General features: G+C 37.2%; 1 protein-coding gene across 2 annotated transcripts; it reads left to right on the top strand.

Annotated features, from left to right (window-relative positions):
- Nucleotides 1–254: 254 nt before the first annotated feature.
- On the top strand, nucleotides 255–23,614 carry csf3r (colony stimulating factor 3 receptor). 2 transcript variants are annotated; one of them, XM_088328040.1, is made up of 17 exons: nucleotides 255–341; nucleotides 4,529–4,590; nucleotides 4,764–4,835; nucleotides 6,180–6,473; nucleotides 7,221–7,356; nucleotides 7,435–7,601; nucleotides 9,429–9,592; nucleotides 12,627–12,774; nucleotides 13,688–13,770; nucleotides 13,836–14,043; nucleotides 15,818–16,006; nucleotides 17,514–17,615; nucleotides 18,233–18,379; nucleotides 18,449–18,589; nucleotides 21,176–21,272; nucleotides 21,336–21,414; nucleotides 22,789–23,614. In XM_088328040.1, the coding sequence occupies exons 3-17, from the start codon at nucleotides 4,775–4,777 to the stop codon at nucleotides 23,245–23,247; spliced, it is 2,475 nt and encodes an 824-aa protein (XP_088184166.1). In that variant the 5' UTR covers nucleotides 255–341; nucleotides 4,529–4,590; nucleotides 4,764–4,774; the 3' UTR covers nucleotides 23,248–23,614. The 2 variants fall into 2 exon arrangements, with proteins under 2 accessions (XP_088184166.1, XP_088184165.1); XM_088328039.1 differs by having other exon boundaries at nucleotides 12,615–12,774.
- Nucleotides 23,615–23,921: the final 307 nt, after the last annotated feature.

Raw genomic sequence — 23,921 nt, 5'->3', positions numbered from 1 at the left:
CAGTGGTGAATTCCTTCTTTTAATGGTATTTAGAGAAATAAGAAAATTGCTATTGATAGTCTTTAACAAGTGCGTGAATTTGACCATGACGTGTGCGAACCCTAAATTATTTTGAAGGTTCGCTTTGTAGTGCAGAAAATATTGTATATTTTTATTTCTTTTTGCGCACATGTGAACAACCTCTCTCTCTATTTTTCTTCCTCTTCCCGACAGTCTGTCAGTCAAGGGCAACTTCCTGAAAAGTTTATCTCACTCCGCTTTCAAAACAAGAACGTTGGGCTTGACGGCCACATGTGAAGCTAGCGTAGCCCCTAATGTGCGCTGCGATTTTTGCGTCTATGGTGAGTCGAAAAATTTTGAGTTCTTTGGCTGTGGATGGATGGTGTTATTTTTAACCTAAAGCTACTTCTGATATTCGAATCAGGGTTTTTTTCTCTTTTTTAAAATTCTGTTATATGATAAAATGCTTCATATTCATTTTATACATTTATTAGAATTGTTCTTTTCTGTCTGCCTCTGACTAAACGTGTATTTAAAATTATTCATGCAAATTAAGCAGGGCTTTTTTTCAAAATGTGTGGTGAGATTGGACTATTCTCAAGTACCAATGTTTATTTTGATTCAAATATTTCATATACTATTCACAGGGTTGGGTAGGGTTACTTTAACTTGATTACTTTCAATTACTTTTGGATTACTCCAATACCAAATATGCTAATAAAAGACAAAAGAAACTAAATATGACTGAAATTAGGACTCACAACACGTGGTAAGCTTTCTCTCCTGGCTTTGATCTCTTTGATATCCGGCAAAACTAACATAAAATGCGACAGAAACAAAATGAAAAGAAATCCAAACAGCTTGCCAACATCATTTTTGCCGTTCCATGTATCCGTTACTCCCCAAGCCTGCACAAAATTTAGTAATTTTATTCATATTTAGTTTCTTTTGTCTTTTATTAGCATATTTGGTATCGAAGAAATCCAAAAGTAATCGAAAGTAATGAAGTTAAAGTAACTCTACCCAACCCTTACTATTCATGATATCATAGCATGTTTATGCTCTTTACTACTCGTCATTTAAGAACAAGTATCATTGTTTAATGATCCTTCTCTCTAATCGAAATAAAAGCTGTTATTATTTACCAATAAATTATCAAATGATAAGTTAATTGAAGATATTTACTGTTTAGATTAACATTTAGGACATTTTAGGCTTAGCCTTGCTTGGCTTGTGTTTGGTTTGGTTGAGTTTGGTTTACTCTAGTTTGGTGTGGTGTGGTCTGGTTTACTTTACTGTACCTTAGTTTAGTCGACCGTACTTTAGCCGAGCTTACTTTAGTCGAGCTTACTTTTGTTTAAATTAGTATGGTTCGGTTTACTTTAGTTTACATTATTATGGTTTAGTTTACTTTTTTTACATTTGGTTGCTTTGGTTTAATTTAATTTAGTTGAACTTTGTTTGTTGTAGTTTTGTTTTGTTTGCTTAGTTACTTCAGTTTTGGTATCGTTTACTTTTGATAACTTTGATTTGATTTTGATTTTTTTGTGGGGGTGATTTACTTTAGCTTAGTTTAATTTGGTTTATTGTAGTTTAGTTAACTTTAGTTTGGTTTCCTTGAGTTTACTTTGGCTTGGTTTACTTTTGTTTGGTTAACTTTAGTTTGATTTAATTTACTTTAGTTTATTTTGTTTTTTGGGGGTTTACTTTAGTTTACTTTGGTTTACTTGAATTTACTTGAATTTATTTTCGTTTGATTTACTTTAGTTTGGTGTGGTTTACTTTAGTTTGGTTTGGTTTACTTCAGTTTGGTGTGGTTTTCTCTATTTTAGTTTACTTTGGTTTGGTTTACTATTTCTAGTTTAGTTTAATTTGGTTTAATTCAGTTTACTTTGTTTTGGTTTACTTTTGTTCGGTTAACTTAAGTTTGATTTGGTTTACTTTAGTTTACCGTATTTTCCGCACTATAAGGCGCACCGGGTTGTAGGGCGCACCCCGAAAAAATAGTTTTTGGTCCTATTTTTGACATACAAAAGACGCACCGGATTATAAGGCGCTACAATGGGAACGTCGACAAAACAGTCAGATAGTTCAGTCCAACTTATTACCCCCCTTAACATTCCCAAAGCTTGCAAAGAAGCAAATACGTGTCTCAGACATACACGGAAACAGTGTCCGTACGATGTCACTCAAATGCATCGTTCCATCATTCGGGAGGTTAAAGTCTTGGGATTCAAGAAATGCCAACCATTCCTTAGTATCTATTTTCTTTTTGGCTCGCAACTTTACTGTGCATATGATGATAAACACTTGGAATTGAGTTTAATTTAAAAATAGACACTCCATTCCATCCATTATCTGCACCGCTTATCACAGAAACATCGAGTTCAGTCTGAAACAAGATACAGGGACAATATAAAACCCGGAGTAGCTCACCGAAGTCGTTGTGTTCATAATAATGTGCAGCCAATGTCCTCTTATATCCGTGAGCGTAGTAAATCCAGGAGAATAAAATATTTTCAAATACAGAATAGAAAAAAATGCTTTCTCTATGCCGTCAGCCACGTGCCATAAACATTCATCTTTTTCGGCCAATTGCAGGCTTTGTGTTGCCGTTTAAGCCAATGCCAGCCTGTAAATGATAAAAAGGATCCGCCCCTTGACCTCCGAATAACTTTAGCCAATAGTGATCGATTCAACTGATGATTGACACATCTTTTTTGGCCAATTGCAGGCTTTGTGTTGCCGTTTAAGCCAATGCCAGCCTGTAAATGATAAAAAGGATCCGCCCCTTGACCTCCGAATAACTTTAGCCAATAGTGGTCGATTCAAATGATGATTGACACATTGGTTAGCCAATGAAACGCCGGTAAATAAATCCCAGCATACACCGCGTACTACTTGGCGTTCGGGGGAAAATCTAGTCGGCGGCTTCAAGTTAGTTGGAAATCTTTGCAATTTTAAAATTACATCCATAAATAAGGCGCACTGTATTATAAGGCGCATGGTCAGCTTTTGAAAAAAATAAAGGCATTTAGGTGCGCCTTATAGTGCGGAAAATACGGTACTTTGGTTTACCTTAATTTACTTGAATTTATTTTCGTTTGATTTACTTTAGATTTGTGAGGTTTACTTTAGTTTGCTTTGGTTTGGTTTTCTCTAGTTTAGTTTACTTTGGTTTGGTTTAATTTACTTGAATTTATTTTCGTTTGATTTACGTTAGATTGGTGAAGTTTACTTTAGTTTGGTTTGGTTTACTTCAGTTTGGTGTGGTTTTCTCTAGTTTAGTTTACTTTGGTTTGGTTTACTTTTCTAGTTTAGTTTAATTTTGTTTAATTTCGTTCCAATTACTAACTTATTGTTTACTCCGTTTATAACCGTACTAAAAAGAAGACATGAAACAGCTCTCATTCCTCGTTACTTAGACAAAAATTCATAATAAATTTCAAAGATTTCCAAATGATTGTATTTTTTTCTTGCTCACACTTTGGAATGTTTACGTACCTGAGATTTCCTGCTACAGTATATCAGAAGTTTTTCTTTAATCTGGGCTATGAATCTCCCTTTATTTCTTCCCTATTTTCACACATTTACGATTCGTTCACTGCCGTACAAGGCTTAAAATGTCAATAATCCAATATAACTAGGATTGTGAAAAATCTGTTGTGTAATTTTGTCTCATCTGATTTAAAGGGCGATCATTGTTTTCTTATGTGTTTTTTTTATGCAAAGTGGCCTTGTTTTGAGAAACATGTAGGCAAAATGGAGAAGTGGTGCTGAGTGTGTAATGGTACAGGGTGTCAAGGATGTTGCTAAATGGTAAATGTGTTGCAATAAACCTCCTCCCCGTCTTCCAACATCAGCTACTGAAAAGGAAACATATGGCGTCTCCATTACAATCATTGCAACACCATTGCAGGTGCCTTCGCTGCCTTCGCTACAAAGTAAAAATTCCCACCATTTGCCCGTTTGTAAGAAAAGAGAACAAACATAACTATTTGTTTTTCATAATTTTTTCAAATAAACATATTGTTTTCCAAAGTAAACCTTACTTTTTCAAGTAAAATATCCTTATGATGCAATATAATATATACATCAATTATCAAGTGATGTTGAATAAAAAAATTCCAATTTCAACAGACTATAAGTCGCTCCGGAGTGTAAGTCACACCAGCCAAAAAAATGCATATTTAAGAATGAAAATCTCTTTATAAGTTGGGGATGTTTATTCGATAAATCCAACACCAACAACATACATGACATTTTGAAGGGCATTTTTTTTTTTCTAAAAAGTGAACGACAGGCAAGCATATACTTTAGTAACGACGTAACATTTTGTATAATACCAACAGAACCTTAAAATCACATCTTAAGCTAACAGGAGCCAATGCAGGATAGATAAAATCAGGGTCATGTGATCAAAATAATGAACCGGCATCTTTCGAAATCTCCCTTGCAGGTGTCCAATATAAAAAGCAGAATACATGTATCAGTAAGATCGTTTTACTTTTACCTGTTTTCCTTTCAGCTTCAAATCAGCACAGAACAGCAGAATCCTGACTTCAGTACGGGTTTCATGTGCGTGGAATGGTGCGTACTTCAAAGACACCAGCAGTATGTCGATGAGATGCCATTACAAGTGCAATTTAGTTGAGGATCTCCTATCAGTTGTCTTTTTTTAAGCTGTCATCTTCATAAGTGAAGAGGAATGAAAAATAAACGATACAACTAAGAAAGGCGATATGGATTGTTTCTTCTGACAGGTTCTGCCGTCATGGCGGCTGCGTGGATGTCGGCGCTTGTCATGCTGGCGGCAGTGAACGCGGCGGAATTCGGTAAGTGTCGCTGTCAGGGAGAACGGCACCACAGAAAATTGGATGAATCAACCTGCCGTGGGATAGAATACTAGGATGTCAAAACGTTAAGGTGGTCTCTACACAGCGTTTTTTTAATTAGCTTCTTAAAATGTTGTCCTAAAGTACATGATACTGCGCTCAAGGAAAAGTTGGCGTGAGGGTCGTTCGCACAAAAGGCGCACATATGTCAAGAATTATGTAAATTATTCAAATTATGACTCAAGACTCACAAAAACCAATTTTGATATGTTTTCTTTTTTAAGAATAATAAAATGGGTTTTTGTTAGAAAAAATGGGGTTAGGATTAAAAATCAAAAATGTCTAATAATACTTGGCATAAAAACATTGAAATTGAAACATTGAAGCATTGCTTATTTTCTTAAAAAAAAAATTTAAAGATTCAAGATTTTTCATTTTCTTCAATATACAGCCCAAGAATGACCAAAAAGCCACCTAAGTTTTTTTAGGTTTAATGAAATTTAAATAATTAAAATTTAATTGACTTAACAGAACTGACCAAAACAGACCAGAGCAGGTAACAACAGACAACACTAGACTAGTGCTGACTACTTAGACTAGACTAGTGCAGACCAAACTAGACTAGAGCAGAACAGACCAGGCAATACCAGACGATACTAGAGCAGACTAAATATACTAGACTAGGGCAGACCAGAATAATATAGAATAGGGCAGGCCACAATTGACTAAAGAAGACATACCAGTCAATACTGGACTAGCTGCCTAGTCTAGATAGACTACACCAGAGTAGACTATGATGGTCTAGAAAAAGCAAAGCAGACTATATTAGACTGTAGCAGACCAAACAATATCAGACTAGACTAATGTAGACTAGAGAAGACTACAACAGTCTAGCCTAGGGTAAACCAGACGGTACTAGACTAGACTGGAAGGGAACAGACAATACCAGACCAGAATAGAGTAGAGTATACTGAACTAGAGAAGACAACAATAGTCTCAACTCTAGACTACAGCAAGCCAAAATAAACTAGACTAGAGCAAACCAAACATGACCAAGCCAAACCAGAGAAGATTGCCATGAAGTAGATTTGATTATATTGGATTATATTAGATTACAGTACCATCACATTTATATTGGATTGCAACAAAACACCATAATTTGTTCAAATGAAACGTTCAAATGCTGTAAAAAGATCTAGGGTTCCAACATTGAACCCAGGGGAACACCACATAAGATATGTAAAGTGGAGTTCAATCTGCAAGTAGAGCATAAAAAAACATTTCTTTCTTAATCTGGGCTTTAAACTATGATGATAAATGATTTCCTTTTCGATCCATTATCAGAGAACGACAGACGATTATGTAGTAGCGTCCACCCGTCCAGTTCAGTGGTGACGATGGGTTTGCCCGTCACGGCCTCCTGTGTCATCAATGACGCCTGCCCGGTCTTCACCGGACAAGAAGTGGAATGGCGTCTTGGAGGGCAAATCCTTCCCGGCCTGGTTCCTGTCACCAACGGCAGCAGTCGAGTCTACCGGGTCGTGATTCCCACTTTCAACCACAGCCAGGCAACCCTAACCTGTCGTCTCCGGGACGCGCCACATCACATTATCGGAGGGGTGGAAATCCGAGCTGGATGTGAGAAAAACACGTTTCTGCTTCTTATTCAAATATTTTATTCAAAGGGGAGTTCTTTCTTCGAACAAGTAGTTATTTTGCAGGAGTCGGGGGATTTTTGTACTGTCAAAAATGTTAACTGTAAATTAATGTTTCCCCCTTGTTTCAGACATTATTATGTATATTTTGTTGATAATTAAATGAAATGAAATGGAAATAATCTCACATTTTTTTGGAGATGAAATAAGAAATTAATCCTCATAAAATTGTATGTTGTGGTGGATGACTAATTTATTTTTTTAATTTGAAACATACGTATATTACTTATTTTACCAATAATAATTAAGATAATATATATAAAATATGAAAAGTAATAACAAGGAATGTTATCTCCACATTTATCTGCAAATAGTATTATATTACTTATTTCACTGTTCACCCCAATTTTCAAACTAGACCTTAGGGATTTCATTTCTGTGTATGTGGTAAAAAAAAATGTTGAAAAATATATAGTTTTAAAACTGCAGTGGGTTATTATCACTTAAAAAGAAAAAAACAATTAGTTCTTCAATAATTTATTTTTATTTTATTTTATATCATTACAACTGGCTAATAACATAATGGTAACAACATAGTAATAACATAAGAACTTTTTACTTTGGTAATCATTAACAAGAAAGTATCTCTCAGATTCAATAAGGTTGGCAAGTTCTGGTATAGTGAGTTTATTGTATATCATATTTATCGCATCTATTTCCTTGACTTTAGATCCCCCTCCAGTGCCGCAGAACCTGAGCTGTCAAGCCAACCTCTCCACCCACGAAAGCCTGACCTGTAAATGGGAAGCGGGCCTCCGACCCGACTCCCACCTACCCACCAAGTATACCCTTCACACCCACATATGGTAAATCCCATTTACCAAATTGAATCCACCTTGATTCTAGCTAAGATTTTAGGAGTGCCTGCATTTTGTTCACTCCAGGGATTCAAAAGAGAACCAAACATACATGTTGCCGCTGGGGCAATACAGTTACACCATCCCTCGCCCGGGCTTCGTCTTCTTCTCAAAAATGGACATTTATGTCAAGGCCGTGAACCGGTTTGGTGAGGCCAGGTCAGCGCGTCTCTCTTTGGAACCTGTTAGCTCAGGTATTGAATTGAACTGTCTTTATTATTATTGATATCAATGTTTTGAGACTCGAAAGAGAAAATAGTTTAAGCCTGTCAGGATAAATAGGCAAAACTCTTTACAACATAGTGCTTAGAGACTTTCCTAAGTTTGATAATAGTGCACTGAAAAAAATAGTGCATTGTAGAAAGTGCAACAACACTTAGCAGCCACAAAAACCCCTAAACAAGTTACAAATGATGTTTTTCAGTTTTGTGCAATAACATTTAGCAGCAACAAAAAAAGGTAATCTATGCAGAGGAGCTTTTTTTAAACTTTGAATGTAATTGGATTAGTGAGATAGCTACATGTAAACTCGTGAGGGTGTGCACACTTATGCAAGCACATTATCTCAGTACGATAAACTTCCATTAATCTGTTTGGAGGTGGGATATGCAAAATTTAATTGCCCTAATAGGCAATAGGCATAATATGGGATGGAAACCTAGCGAGGCAATGCGTTCCAAACCCCTGTAGGTCCTACAGCTGTGTAATTTACTTACTTACAACAAAGACAGTTAGTTCTTTGTTCCTTTATCTCTTTGTTTCCTTATCCTCACTGTAAATGTGGAACTGGAGTCGTTCAATTTCGTTGCCACAGCATATCCCATGTTGTAACAATGACAATAAAGGCATATTCTATTCTAAAGGAAAACTGAAATTTGATTTACCTTTGGTGTAACGTGGCTCGAGCTGGTCGAGTGGAGTGGCGGGTGGATGCAGAGAGGGGGTGGTGGGGTACGGCAACACCGTATTTAAAATTAAACTGATTTTAAAACATATACATGCGCGAATTGTAATGCCCTTAGCAGATTTTCTTGATTTAATTTCCTTCTTATTCTTGATAATAGTCCAAATTGTCAAATGGCCATGCAACTTAGCGAGGATAGCGATTAGTGTATGTATTTTATTAGTATATGTAGTGTAGTGTATTTCTTGATAATCACAACCTTTGTTTCCATGGTTATCATGTTTTTGCTTCTCCCTTTATGGTCATGCTAATTGAGGGAATCATAGCGAAAAAATAAAGAATTGTATCGCCGACTCGCAATGTCTTTACAACACGAGATCCTGAACTGAATTAAAACGCATCGTGGGAGAGAGTTTAGCCAATAGCATAACAGCATTTTTATGATGCCGTGACCCAAACCAATAGCAGACAGGCATCTATCTTAGAGGCTCTACGTACATATGAACACAGCAAAGTTTACATTTTTTGGGGGGTAGGCATACTTTGTTGTTGGTCGTGCAATGGTTTTGATATGATTTTGGGCCACTTTTAAAAACAAAAAATCCTTTTTGTTACTATTGGTTTTTTTTTTTTGGGGGGGAAACTTTGCTAAAACCCTCCAAGTTTTGGAACTCCCACAGCATGCATCTGTATTTCTAATAAGCATTTAATGTCTCTTTAGTCTTCTCTTGCTCTTTGCTTGATTGTTTTTTCCGTTCTACGTTTTTATCGGACGTCGACATACAGTGTAGCAGAGAGGAATTCTAGACGCTCTAGATACGCAAAAACACAGCAAATTTGAATTTTTACGTTTTGGGGCAAGCAAAATAAGAGGGGTCGAAAAACCATCTCATTCCAGACAGTAAAGTGAAAACCCGAGGTTGCTGTAGTTTTGCCTCTCTCCAAAAATCATTGAATTTCATATTAATTTAAAGGACTCCAAATTTTTTGTTTCTGAATTATCATCGACTTCAAGAGGGATGTGTTGACTTTTTTATGGCAAAACCAAAAAAGAATAATAATAACATTATTTTTTAGCGGAGGTGCTAAACATATTGTATTTACTGTTTTCTTGCAGCAAAATTTGACCCTCCAGAGCTGGTGAAGCTGCAAGCGTGGCGCCTAGGCTGCCTCAGGCTAACGTGGAATTTTTACCGTGATCAGACTTGGATGAAGACGGAATTCGTCAGTCTTGAAGTTCAACTCAAGAAAGAGCCTGGCGATTTGTGGCACCAAAAACCGGTAAGTGAGCCGACCTTACCTTTAATTAAGATTACATTTGTTAGTGGACCATACGAAAGATATTTCTTAATGAAATAGAATCAAATGCTTGGACAACTTGTACAAGACCAAAATTAAATTCTTACCCCGTTTGCCAAAACAGTTACGCATGATAAGGGACTGTGTGAAATATTTAGTGTCATCTGGTGGTACAAAACCCTACCTGTAGAAAACAAAACATTGATTTGAATACTAGGTAAACATTAAAAAAAAACATAGGTAGGGAAATTTGTATTCATTTTACATAGTGGAATTCCTACCTAGAAGTCGCTGCCATGTTTGTCTGGCATCTTGCTGATATATGCTGTGCTCTGTGGCATTGTTTATCATTTGCATTAGACATCAGTTCCATCTAGTGGTCACCTATTACAAACTGGGGCTTTAAGTTTTATTTTTTTGCTTAACTGGAGTTTTTGTTTTCTTAACAACTAAGAAAAATAATACCGTAAATTCCGGACTATAAGCCACTACTTTTTTCCCCAAACGTTCAACCCTGCGGCTTATTCAGTGATCCGGCCAATTTATGTAATTTTTCTAACGGCGGCGCTCGAGTACAAAAGGTAAGATTTAGACCGGTGGAATATATGCGCCGAGGAAGACTGCAACTTCTAAGCTTGTGCACAAGTTAAATTAGCGTAGAAATATCCTCACCATGCGAATTGCAAAAAGAAAGGCACATGACGCAGCTTTCAAGCTAAATGCAATCGAGCAGTCCGATAAAGAAGGAAACAGAGCTACTGCACATAAACTTTACTTTGCGAGCGTGTTAGTAGCGTGTTTTTGAATAAGGGAGCTTGGGAAGACGTCTATATGACACAGCCTCTTTCCCATACTGGGGAAGACGCCTTTGATGACGTCAGATATAAGGAGGAAGATGAGGACGGTTTACCGTGATTACTACAAGTACGGTATGTTTTGTTAACAGAGCCGTTTACTGTGTTGCGAGCGTGTTGCTAGTAGCGTTTTGCTACCCTTCACAGGCACGGTTTGGGATGAAAGTTATAATATTATTATTAAAGCTTTGAAAACTCTCTCGGTGTACCGTCTTTCTTTGTAAATATGTGTAACCATGTATAATATGTATTTACAACTGTATATTTTTGTAATGTATTTATTTTATTCTGATATGTTTTCCACGGGCAAATCAAAAAGAAGGGGTGAAAACAACGAGGGCTGACGGGAAGTGGAGTAAAAGTGAGATGTGTTTGTGGACGCAGCGGACAATAGTGGATATATATTTTTCCCACCCTTACCTTTGGAAATATACATTTTTTTCCTTGGATTATTTTCAACGGGACCCGGACTTTACAAGTCTGCATCATACGTTAATTACGGGTATCATTTTCCATTCATGATGCCGACTGTGGTTCTAGTATTGTGGACTATCTATTTAGTATGGTATCATTTTCCGTTCATTTCGCCGGCTGTGGTTATTGGACTGTTTATTAATATTCAGTTACAATCGCGGGACTCAAAGTCGGGTTTGGGTTAACTTTGTGATTGTGTTCCATGTTTTAATGTGGGCGCATGCGGCTTATATATAGGTGCGTCTTGTGTAAGCACAAAAGCGGTTTTCCTATTAAAATGTGGTGGGTGCGGCTTACAATCAGGTGCGCTCTATAGTCCAGAATTTACGGTACTTGAAAAGAGCAAAATTGTTGGATAAGGCAGATTGTTGAAACCTTTGCATATTTTAAGTATGTTTTTTAATTGTTGTAGCAAAAAATATATGTATTCCGAAACAGTGAAAATATCTGCAAATTCCATGATTATTCAATATTGTGTATTCTAAGGATGATACTTTTATTTCGGTATTGAAATAGATTCATAAATAATATTGAAATTTAAAAAAAAAACCTTTAAAATGAGTAAAATTGGTGTAATAATTATTTTGTTTTCGATCCGTAGTGCAGTGGTTAGCACACTTGCCTAACATGCGAAAGGTCCCCGGTTTGGGACCGGGTGGAAACATATGTTGGCCTGGAGAGGGACAGGCGCCATCAGGCTGTACTTGCTAAGAATGCACCACAGAAAATGGTGCCCCAATGACCCTAGTGGTCATGGCATCCAACCAACCAATCAATTTTTATACACCAGTATACACCTTTTATTTTGATTTATTTAAATTTTCTTCAAATAATTGATATTAGGTTTTATTCTTATTTTTTCAGGAACCTGCAAAGCATGTTGTTTTGCTAATGTAATTTTTCATTATTTAATTTTGTTATAGGAAGTTAGGGGTGTACAAGGATATGATGTGATTTATTGCTGTTATGAGGGGGGGTCTTGAGTCCTTCAAATCCTTTTTTTGGTTGTTTAGGTTTTTTCAGGGGGCAGGGGGATACTTTGCTAAAGCCATCAAACTTCTGGAGTTACCACCACAGTATCAATATTTCTAATCAGCAACTAACCATTTTTGGTCATCTGCTGCTCTTTTCCTGGTTTTCTCTTTTTAATATCCTTTAAACTTGTTTTTCTAAATAAATTGGAAAAATAATAATTACATTCAGCAAAATTGTTGGATATGGCAGATTTTGGAAATTTCCACTGATTTTAACTATTGAATTTTCTTATTGTAGCAAAAAGAAACTAACTACATTGATCTGAACGATCTTTATATGTTTTATTTTCATCTCATCTCATCTCATCAGCTGCACCGCTTATCCTCAGTAGGGTCGCGGGGATGCTGGAGCCCATCCCAGCAATCATCGGGCAGTGGGCAGGGGACACCCTGGACTGGTTGCCAGCCAATCGCAGATGTTTTATTTTGATTTGTTTAAATATTTATACATTATTATTATTATTATTATTATTTGCATTTTTAAAATGTATTTTTAAGAAAATTTAGCCTTGTATTCTCAATAGTTTTAGTATGATATACAGTTAATTTTTTGGTAACAGAAAGCGAACATTTGGACCAGTAGTCTCAATATTGAACAAACTTCTGAGTGTTTTATTTTTAGTTTCCTGTACTTGATCCCAGATGACCTTTCAGGTCCTGCACCAGGCAAAACCTGACAGGCCCGTGTACCGTTGTAGTCTGCAGCACGGGACGCAGTACTTGGCCCGGATCAGGGTCCGATACCTGCAAAGCCCCTGGAGTGAGTGGAGCAGCAGCAAGTCTGCAGTCACTCTGGAGACAGGTAGGCCCTTGAACACAACATATACAGACACAGTAGACCATTAGGATAAAACTTTAATTTGTTCATAGGTAAGGACTGTTGAGTAAAATTCCCAAAATGTGGAATAAAAAACCTGTGGTAATGCATTGCTAATGCATTCGATAACCCTGGTACCCTGAGATACAAATATCAAAATGTTAAATGAGTACATAGTAAGTATTATGTATTATATGTGTTTATAGAATGAAATAACATAAATTAAAAAAAACATTTTTTTTACCTTTGGTGTACTCTGACTTGAGCTGGTAGAGTGGAGTAGCTGGTGGATGCAGAGGGAAGGAGGGGAAGGCAGATTTAAAATATATCTTATTTTAAAACCTCATTTTGCGTGGATTGTTTAGCCCTTTGAAGATTTGCTCTCTTTAACCGCCTCCTTATTTTTAATAATAGTCCTGATTGTCAATTGATTAAGTCCATATTCTTTGGTGAGGGTATTGACTCATGTGCCTTTTTACGTTTCTTGATAATCGCAAGATTTGTTTCCATTGTTCTAATGTGTTTCCATCTTCCATTAGCATGACTGCAAGTCTGGGGATCCACAGTAAATAAATACAGTATAAAAAATACCTTGTTGTATTGCCAACATGAAAGTCTTTCATAAGCACACGAGATTCTGCACTGAATAAAGAGATTGAAATGCATTGTGGGAGGTAGTTCAGCCAATAACACGCTATAATTTTCATGAAGCTGTGAAGCAAATCAGTATTAGTTTTTGGGCACGTAAATAATTTGTTGTTAATGTCATCTAGTGGGGAAAATGCCATAAGTAGGGGCCAATTATATACCATACAGGAAAAACTTAGTAAGGCAGAGTTGCTGTCTACTGTATATAATGTACATCCCTGTTTCTCATCAAGTGTTTATCCTTTTCCAGCTCCCACCGGAACCCTTGACACATGGATGAGGGTCACTGGAAATCTCCTGCACAACCAACTCCAAATGCTCTTGTTTTGGAAGGTACACACGCTCATTGTTACTTGTCAGAAATAACCGTGCTTACGTTTTATTCCTTGATTTTCTAGCCCTCAGTGCGATTCCGAGCGAACGGTCGCAACGTGTCTTTCGTGGTGTCCTCACTAAAAACGCCCATAAGGAAGTCGACGCTGTGCGTTACGGCAAGAAATCACTGCACTTTCCATGTGCCCCAAAAAGCCAGGAAAGTCTATGTGGTTGCTCTCAACGCCGCTGGGATGTCCAACCCTACGACCGTTCGGATTTACCATCCCATTGGTCAGTGTTTTTAATTAATTGATTGATTTATTTATGCGTGCCTGCCGTAAGATATTCTATTCAGCCAAGAACTCAAAACCAGTGCGAAACTTTTACTGGTTGAGGATTGATTGATTATTGCTCCAGCGAAGGTCGGGGGGTCCTAGAAATAATAAGAGCAATTAAAAATATATATGTACTTGATTTGTAAAGCATGGACTTCTTTAACTGTTTACAAAATGAAATGAAATGATCTGCATTTATATAGCGCTTTTCAAGTCAATGACTTCCCAAAGCGCTTTACATTGTGCTTCACATTTCCCAATAGCGGCCGTGATCTGTGCAGCCATGTAAGGCGCTAACCTGCTTATTGGGGGTATTGGGGTTTCAGTGTCTTATCCAAGGACACTTCGGCATGTAACACGGACAAGCCAGGATTCGAACTGGGATCCCTTAATCCTAAAACGATCGCTCTACCTCCTGAGCTACTGCCGCCCCAAATAAAATAAAATCCATTTTTTTAAAAATTAATTAAAAATAAAACTTTCAGGCCAATAAATATGACCATTACATGTCCTACTAAAATTGCAAAAATAATTTTATTATTGTTATTATTATTGTTTACATTATTATTAATATTATTCCAATAATGTTTTTATTTTTTGATGCTTTTTGGAGAAGCACTACAATGATATCAGCAATATTATCTGCTGTTTTCTGTAATTATGCTAATTCAAGGAATAATAAAATAAAAGCTAATATATGATAAAACAAGAAATTAAATGCTTTTATCATTTTAATTATTTTTTATTATTATTTTAAAGCGTATTATTTTCAGGGTTCTTCTAAAAAACTACAAACCTTTGGTTAAAAATGAATGTACTATTTAATATACAACACTTATCTTTTCCTGGATATTTTATAATGTAATTTTTAAACATAAATGAAATTGCTTTGATATGATTTTTTATTTCTCAATCCTTTTAAAATTGTTATTATTTACAGTGCAAAAATATTCTACACAAATGGCATATGCTTTATATTGTATCATTTTTGTATCATATTTCCTGCATTTTTACTTGTTTTTCTGGTCATTATGGAAAATGACAATAGACAAGAGTAAAAACTGTCTGCTGTATACATTTGCCAATATTTACTATTATTTTTATTACTTTAGGAAATAAATATTACAAATGCATATAAGTCTGCCATTTTAATAAATAGATAATTTTAACATTTTAAGTTTTTTTTCCCTTTACCAAAGATATACGTTTAATATATATATATATATATATATATATATATATATATATATATATATATATATATATATATATATATATATGTTTGTATATAAACCACATCATTTTATTTTTAAACATATACTAGTTTAAATTAGCCAAATTGTTGTCAATAGGTTGATAATTAATTTTTTGTAGGAGCCTTCCAAAAATCTTTTTTTTTTAAATTAAATTTTATATCAGGATTTTTCTGATGTCGTAAAAAATCTCCAAGAACTAAAGAGGCTTAGAATGAACTTTTCTGTAAACAGTGTAAGTATTGTTGTTGTTTTTGTGCAGCAGCCAGAAGAAAACTACATCATCTTTTCTTAATATTTATAAGAATTAAAAAAAAAAAAAATCTTGACGAAAAAAATCAAGAAAATGTTTTGCCCTTTTGATACCCCCCAAAAGTTCCTTCACGTGCCTCCAAATTGAATACCCCAGAAAACAACACAAACAGCTTGCATCAGCAAACAAGCCAAAAACAACATACAATTGTTGTGTACTCACAGATCGCCAGGTGATATCGGACTTAAGCACCACTGCTGCCGGTAACGGTACCCTCCTGGTCCAATGGGGGCGCACGGCCTCACCCACTCTCATCGATTATGTCGTTGAATGGAGACCGCTGTTACACAACAACCTTTCCTTCTTTCACTTTGAGACTGTGAAACGGAATCAATCCAGTCTCGTCATAGCAGGTACATGACATTAATCCCACTTTTTTACTTAAAGGGACAATGTGTATTATTTGACCACTAGATGTCACTGTGTTGTGTAACCAAAAAGGAGTGCTAAAAAGCCCGAGTGAAGTCAAGTCACATTTATTTGTATGGATTAGTGGTTCCCAAAGTGGGCGGTACCGCCCCCCTGGGAGTGGTGGAAAGATCTGGGGGGTGGGGGCAGCAGTGGGGAAGAAGAGGGGGCGGTAGGGGGGCGGCAGTCCGAAGTCAGAAGTTTGAACATTTGGTTGATTTGTACACAACACATTAGGGCTGCACGATTAAACGAAATCGAATCAACATCGCAATGTGACGTAGTGTGGTTGTAGTGAGTGATGGAGTTTTGGCCAACCACAATTGTTACTGTTTGAGTTTTAAAAGCGCCGACCAATCAGAGAAAAGTTTTAATAATAGCACAAGACAATAAACGTGATTCAAAGTTTGCAAGCACCACACTATGCCACGCCCACAGTGTGAGCTCACTGAGTGTCATGGCAGACTCTGTAAACATAGTCCCAGAGTCGACAAACGAGAAGGAAACGAAGCTTGCACCGAACAAGGGCGGTACACCGCTTCTTTGGACCAAATTTGGTTTTTACGAAGCGGACGTGGAACAGAAGGAAACACCCGTTGCAGAATTTGTTTTTGCATAGTCGCTAGGTCCAGAGGAAACAAGTCGTTTGAACCAGCACCTTAAAAATGATCACATTAAAATACATGGCATGTCAAAAAGGATTACAAGTAAAAGACGAAGAAGGTGCATATACAATTGGACTGGGAGGTAAACAAACCTCCATCAAAGCGGCATTTGCGCTCTTCACGCGGTACGAAAAAAGTTTGCAAAGGCACAAAAAACAATGCTATGACTCTATCTAAAAATGTCTTAATAGTGTCCAACCCCAAAACTGCATTATCGATTACAGGTAACACTTTTTTTTTGCAAGTTAATAGTTGTAGCAGTAGCGTTAAGAAGTTAGCCGGAATGGTGGGTTTGAATTGATACTTGAATACATTTCTTGCACTGATGAACATGCTGCAGTAGCACATGGTACAATGTATATTACACTAATTGCAGACATGTCATGTTTACAGCCCTAAAAGTATGTGGATTAATTTTGGTGTGCAATGTTTACCTTTTTATGGTGTGTACATTTTTGTTGTTGTTTAGTTTGTTTGGTGTTGGTTATTTTAAGTGCGTACATTTTATCTTCTATACTGTGCAAATGTTCTTGCTTTTTTTTAAGAGTTCATTATTTCCTTTTATTCAAATGTAATTTTTGATAGAGGTTCACTTTGTTTGGTTATGAAGACATGTCAAAATAAATAATTGGAATGCTATTTTGTGATGTTTTATTCTGAAAATTATCCAGACCACTATTTTAATGAGCTTGATGTGCTATCTAGTGCATTTCATAGGTGGGTAGGTCGCACTGGCATGTGATCTTCCTTACCAATGCATTTCAAGCGAACCGTTTTTCACTTGCAGGTGAATTGGAGCCTTACAAGCCCTACGGAATTTCTGTCTATCCCCGCTTTAAGGACGGCGTGGGCCCACCTCGGACTTTTCACGCCTACTCTCTGCAGAAAGGTAAGGAACTAAGGGAAACCAGACTGATGTAGAACTCAAGAGCTTTGCAGACGTCAGTTGTGTGATGGAACAGTGCTCTCTTGTGGATGAAGAAGAAACTGACAGCCTCAACACCTGAATTTTTTGTGGGGTTTTTATGTAGAAAAAATAATAAAAGGGAATAGATAAGTATAGATCGCAACAAGCAGATATTTTTTCATGGATTTTTTAAATGACAAATGTTGTATTTTATGTACATAATTGCATTTTTATTCATGTATTTATTTTGTTATACACTTATATTATGAAATGAAATGATCTGCATTTATTTATATAGCGCTTTTCAAGTCAAGACTTCCCAAAGCGCTTTACAGTGTGCTTCACATTTCCCAATAGCGGCCGTGCAGCCATGTAAGGCGCTAACCTGCTTATTGGGGGTATTAGGGGTTCAGTGTCTTACCCAAGGACACTTCGACATGTAACATGGAGGAGCCGGGATTTGAACTGCGATCTCTTGATCCCAAGACGAGCACTCTACCTCTTGAGCCACTGCAATCAAACCCAATAAAAATACGTGCACAAAAGAAATGTATTTAAATTATTTCGTCATTGTTCTCAACTCAAAACCGTTTTTGCAGCTCCTTCTGAGGTTCCCAAGATTCAAATGAAAAAGAACTGGCTGTATCACGTGGAATTCACCTGGGATGAAATTCCTTTGGCCCAGCGCAACGGCATCATTCAAAGCTACAAATTGTTTTATTGGGACCAGACCAAAAAGCTGCACGGTAGGTGCATTTGCATTTCAAACGATGTTTTTGCGCATTTGATCCAACTTCACGGAAGCTTCATTTCAGTGGCGACAGGAGATCTAGAAGGACGAAAAGTGGTCCTGACGGGCCTGGACTCCAAGTCGGATTACGATGCCGTCTTGATGGTTAGCACGCATGGCGGCAGTCGCAACGGCTCCGCCTTTCACTTTGACATCAAAGAGATGGGTTTGTATGACTTTGGCCATGTTTATACGAGTTTTTCAATTTACATATATTACATTTGTACAAACACACACACATATATATATACATGCAGTGCAGTGACATGCTGTGATGTTCATGCAGTGTCTGAAACTCATGACAAAAGTTACCGGACCCAGCCATAAAGTTGCCTACCCCATTTTTCACAACTTGAAACACAATAAGACGACTAATCGCAAAAAATATATATATTGTTGCAAAGTCTTTAGGATTGATAATAAGAATATATAACAAAACAACACTTTGTAATTAAGTTAATAATAAATCTACTTATAACATTCATTGCATGTATATGACATCGCTGTTTTCCAGCTGCCATCACTATGTACCTGTATTTACTCATCTTCATTCATGCAATGTTTGCGTTGCGTTGTCTGCTACAAGCCATGTAAACTCCTCTTTACACGATGCTCTTTATGTACGTTTACGTCTTGTAGCATCATACATTTTGTTCGCTTCTTTTGAATCTTTCTTCCGGGGCTGAGGTTTTGGCTTGATTCCTAACCACTTATCCATTTTTCTTGTGTTCCCTGTGCGTCTACTTTGGAAAATCATCTGCAAATGCGAGACTTTATAACGCTCGGGAAAGTCCGGAAGCGCGCAGTTATTCAATGCAGGCTTCTGATTGGCTGCAGAGTATGCAAATTGCCAAACAAACCAAAATTCAGAAAATTCCAAACTGGACGAAGATTTCGAAATTGGAATAAAGCAATAAAGTAAACGTCTGGTTTGAAAAGTTGTACGCCCAACATAAAAGATGCACGCCCCGGGCGTCCGGGCAGACGTTATTTCAGACACTGCTTCATGTCATATGATGCACAGTCATATTTACAAGTACGGTAAATGAACCCTAATAATAATAATTTGATTAGCGGAGCACGAAAGCAATATATAAACTGTAGCATAGAGAAAAACTTATTATCTTACCTTCACTAAAAAATCATGTTTAAACACTATTACTTGTGAGTAAAGCATCATTGGATAGGTAATCCTCCATTGAAAAGAAATGGGTCATGTAACAAAAACAAAATTACCGAATGGCTTGACTTGCTGTTTAATCGTTAATACTATCACTAATTCTGTTTTTTAGGGCTGAGTTGTGCGCCTAATCAGACTCTTGTTTCACTATAGCCCTCTGCAATCAAGCAAGAGAATTACATGCTTCACTCTGCATCTGCAGATTTTTAGCACAATGATGCATTAACTCTTGTTTTATTATTAATATTCGTGCTATAATGTGAACAATAAGCAGTTTAGATATATTTAATATATTTTTATTTTAGATTTCCATAATGACAGGGAATGTACACCCTTACTTGCCTCCCTCGACTGCACATCACCGATACCTCGGTAGTGAACTATAACTGTTTGCCGTGTGTCCCATAGAATTTTGTGAAACACTAGTGGGGAGACAATCTAGAGTCGCCTCAGGGCATGCCCACCTGGATTTTTTTTTTTGTAGATTTTAAATGTAAACGTATCAATCTGGTGGGTTTTTTTTTTTAGAACAAAATCAAAGAGCCAGATCCATGAATTATAAATAGACTAGGTATGAAAGGCAATGTCTTAGCAAACAAGCCACACCCACAAAGCACGGTAAACGAGACAGGAGTTTAATTCCTAAAAAGATCTGCTTGTATACCAGTGGTGGTTCCCAGATCCATATAGGGACTGGAAATAATACGATAGCTGTGGCGGGACACACATCAGAGCTACCTCTATTCTTGAACTCATCTCCATTACTATATTTGACCATTTTTCACGATACCTCTTAATTTCTTTATTCGATTTTGTGTAGTTCATATCAAAACCCTTTTCCCAAATTTTCGCTCTGAATATTCTTTTATTTTACTCTTCCAATTAATACAGTAACCCTCCTTTATTCCCTGTGCTGAAATGTAATTTATTAAAAGAACCTGCGTTTTTGTGACACTAATTTGAAGCCTGAGTATTTACCATAGATTTCTAGGAGATCGATCAATCTATGAAATGTTGTGTCGGGTTGAGTGAAATAAATCAATATGTCATCTGGAAACAACGCTATCTTATGTTCTTCTCTTCCTACGACTACTTCATGTATCCCTTCATCTTGTCTAATTAATTGCGCTAATGGTTCAATGAATAGTGCGAAAAGGCTTAGAGAGAGTCCACACCCCTGCCTTGAATCCCTTTCCAAATTAATTTGTCCACGTTACCATTTATTTTATTCTTTGCATGTGGGTCCTGGTATAGTGTTTTTCATGCATTTCACCGAGTGAAATAAATCAATATGTCATCTGGAAACAACGCTATCTTATGTTCTTCTCTTCCTACGACTACTTCATGTATCCCTTCATCTTGTCTAATTAATTGCGCTAATGGTTCAATGAATAGTGCGAAAAGGCTTAGAGAGAGTCCACACCCCTGCCTTGAATCCCTTTCCAAATTAATTTGTCCACGTTACCATTTATTTTATTCTTTGCATGTGGGTCCTGGTATAGTGTTTTTCATGCATTTCACCGCTTCATTTCACCTAATTTACTAATTGATTGGTTTTGGTTTTTATCACAGATCCCATCACCTCCTTGATAACTGTGGCAACCATTTTTACCATTTTGTTATTGTTAATCATTCTTCTGGTCAAGGCTTGTTCCACCAAACACAGTCGGTAAGTAAGCTAAAATCTGTGCAAGTGCTCACAATTCCGCATCTCATGAGTCGCTTTTTATAGGCTGAAGAAGCGTTTTTGGCCCGATATTCCAGACCCAGCAAACAGCAGCATAAGAAGCTGGACCTCCGAATCCACGCAGGTGACAGGCCAGCTCTCATAGAATGAATGCACTTACATGGGTTAAAACAAAGCAATCACAGAAAGGAGAAGGTTGCTGTGCTCTTTTCCTAGGGCCTTGTGGAATCCAGAACATCAAAGGCAACAGATTTTCAATCTTAATTTACGCAAGAACAGAGGCATGACGCACTTACACTCGCTCAAATATGCTGCTCTCCCTGGATTTTATTGACAAAGTTTAAAGTATCATCCTTAATTGGGAATTTCCCAAACTGTTTTTATAAATCTTTGACATGTTAATATTGAATGCATCATCAACCGAGCTTGAAAGTAAATGAGAGGACTGAACTTGTTAAAAAACATAATTAACACCAAATAGAATAAAGCCCAGAGTGATATGTGTAAATTAGTTAGGATGTTATAAGTGTAAACAACCTTTGACATCAGCAAACTGTACAACCATGCACCGTTCATGTCTTGTGACACTAGACAATGAAACTTCTATAAACGGTAAATAAATGATTTGTACTAAATGAGTATATGATAACTAGTGTACATTCCACTTTATAAGCCGCACCGTATTGTAAGGCGCACCCCTCAAATAATTGTTTTTTGTCATAGGTTTCTCATGAGTAAGGTGCAATGCACTTTAAGGTGCATGAAGTGGATACTATAGTAAGAGCAACTGTATGTAGAGCTAATGTATACGTATTTGTGTCTTACCATTGTGCTCTTTATACATTTCATTATATATTCAGCTCATAGACAGTATATGACTAATCAGTCAATAAGTATAAATAGTGGCCAAGTCTGGTCGTTCTCACCGCCTCACTTGGGTTCGATTCCGGTTGCATACAATGTTTTGCTAATAAAATCAGCAATGTTTATCGGTCTATGTACCGTAAAATCTTGCAAAAGCCTTGTATGAGAACTCATACCCATAATTGCTGTATGAATTTTCAATCTCATTCCCTGTATTCTGTGGTATATAATGTGCAGTGAGTTGTAAGGGACACTCTTGAATTTCTGGCCAAATGTGGGGTTATTAGCGGCAGTAGCTCAGGAGGTAGAGCGCTCGTCTGGGGATCAAGAGATCGCAGTTCGAATCCCGGTTCCTCCGTCCCAATGCCCCCAATAAGCAGGTTTGCCGCCTTGCATGGCTGCATGGCTGCACGGCCACTATTGAAGTGTGGGTGAATGGGTAAATGTGAAGGACATTGTAAAGCGTTTTGGGAAGTCTTCATTGACTTGAAAAGCGCTACATAAATGCAGATCATTTCATTTAATTTCATTAGGTGGGCCTCACAGTCCGGAAACTACGGTATAAAAAAATGTTCAACGCCATCAAAACCTGGTATCAAATCTTTTGACTCCCAATTTTGCTACTTTTTTGCAGGACATCTGCTGGTCCTTGGACTTTGATGAGCAAGACCCGATTTACCTGTCTCACCTGAGCTTCTTTGAGATCCCTCAGAAGGCCACCAAAGACGATGACGTGGCGGCTTGGTTGAACCACACAGAGGTCACTAGTGACCTGGGAGAATCCATTTGTGGTTCTCCTCTGCTCCCCGATTCCTGTTCCGGCTCCTCCTCCAACACAGACTCCGTGCCCTACGCCACTGTCATTTTTCCTGCCCCGCGTTCCCATCCCGGGTACCTTCGCTCAGAGTCTATGCAGCCCCTTCTGGAGTCGCATGGGTCAAATTGTGGAAAGGGTTACCAGAACTTGGCCGCGCCAGAAGACCCGCATTGCTTTTTTGGACCGTGCGGACCTGGGGAGGAGGACGATGTCTGCACCCTCCAATGGGAGGAGTTTCCTTTTCTCAGCGCGTTAGCCATGAATGACACTCAGTGATTTGACTTGGAAAGTGCCTTAGCTTATTTTTTTGCTCCTCTTGATCCCCTCTTGAAATAAAATGAAAGACTGAGACCGGTGAAAATAAATTCAAGATTCAATATTGTCTTTATTGTCATTGACCAAGTCTTTAAAACCCGGTGTACAATATTGAAAATATAAAACTAGGATGCCAAAAAAATCAAATATTGATATACCAAATTGAAAAGACTATCTACATATATTATGTGCTGTTGTATGTACATCAAGGTGCACCCCCCTCCCCATAATAATAATGATACTTTAACAATTGTGCTTGATTTTGGGAATGTATTAACTTTAGTCAGCCCTCATCATGCAGGAATAAAAACAGAATGTTTACCTACAACAGCAAATCTTTTTTGATTAAACTTCAGTGTTGTTATCTCAGTAGCTCAGTAGCCAAAAAATATGTAAACAAAAACAAATGTGTATATAAAGACTCAGTTAAGGGGTACAGTATCGTTTGAGATTGCGTGTTGTTTTGTCTTCTGCCACCAGAGAGCAGTGTGTGAGCGTGTTTGCGTGTCTGTGTGTTTATCCTGGTTGTGTTTAAATAGGAGTTGAAATGTAAACGACAAAAAGTGTCTGTTTTTGGGGTTGGATTGCCGTTTTTACTCTTTGGTTACTCTATATATTTCAAGGTAAAAAAAAAT

This window comes from Urocampus carinirostris, chromosome 2 (genome assembly GCF_059441175.1).
Source record: "Urocampus carinirostris isolate Australia breed hairy pipefish chromosome 2, RoL_Ucar_1.0, whole genome shotgun sequence".
NCBI lineage: Eukaryota > Metazoa > Chordata > Actinopteri > Syngnathiformes > Syngnathidae > Urocampus > Urocampus carinirostris.
This window is presented reverse-complemented; position numbering and strand designations above follow the sequence as displayed.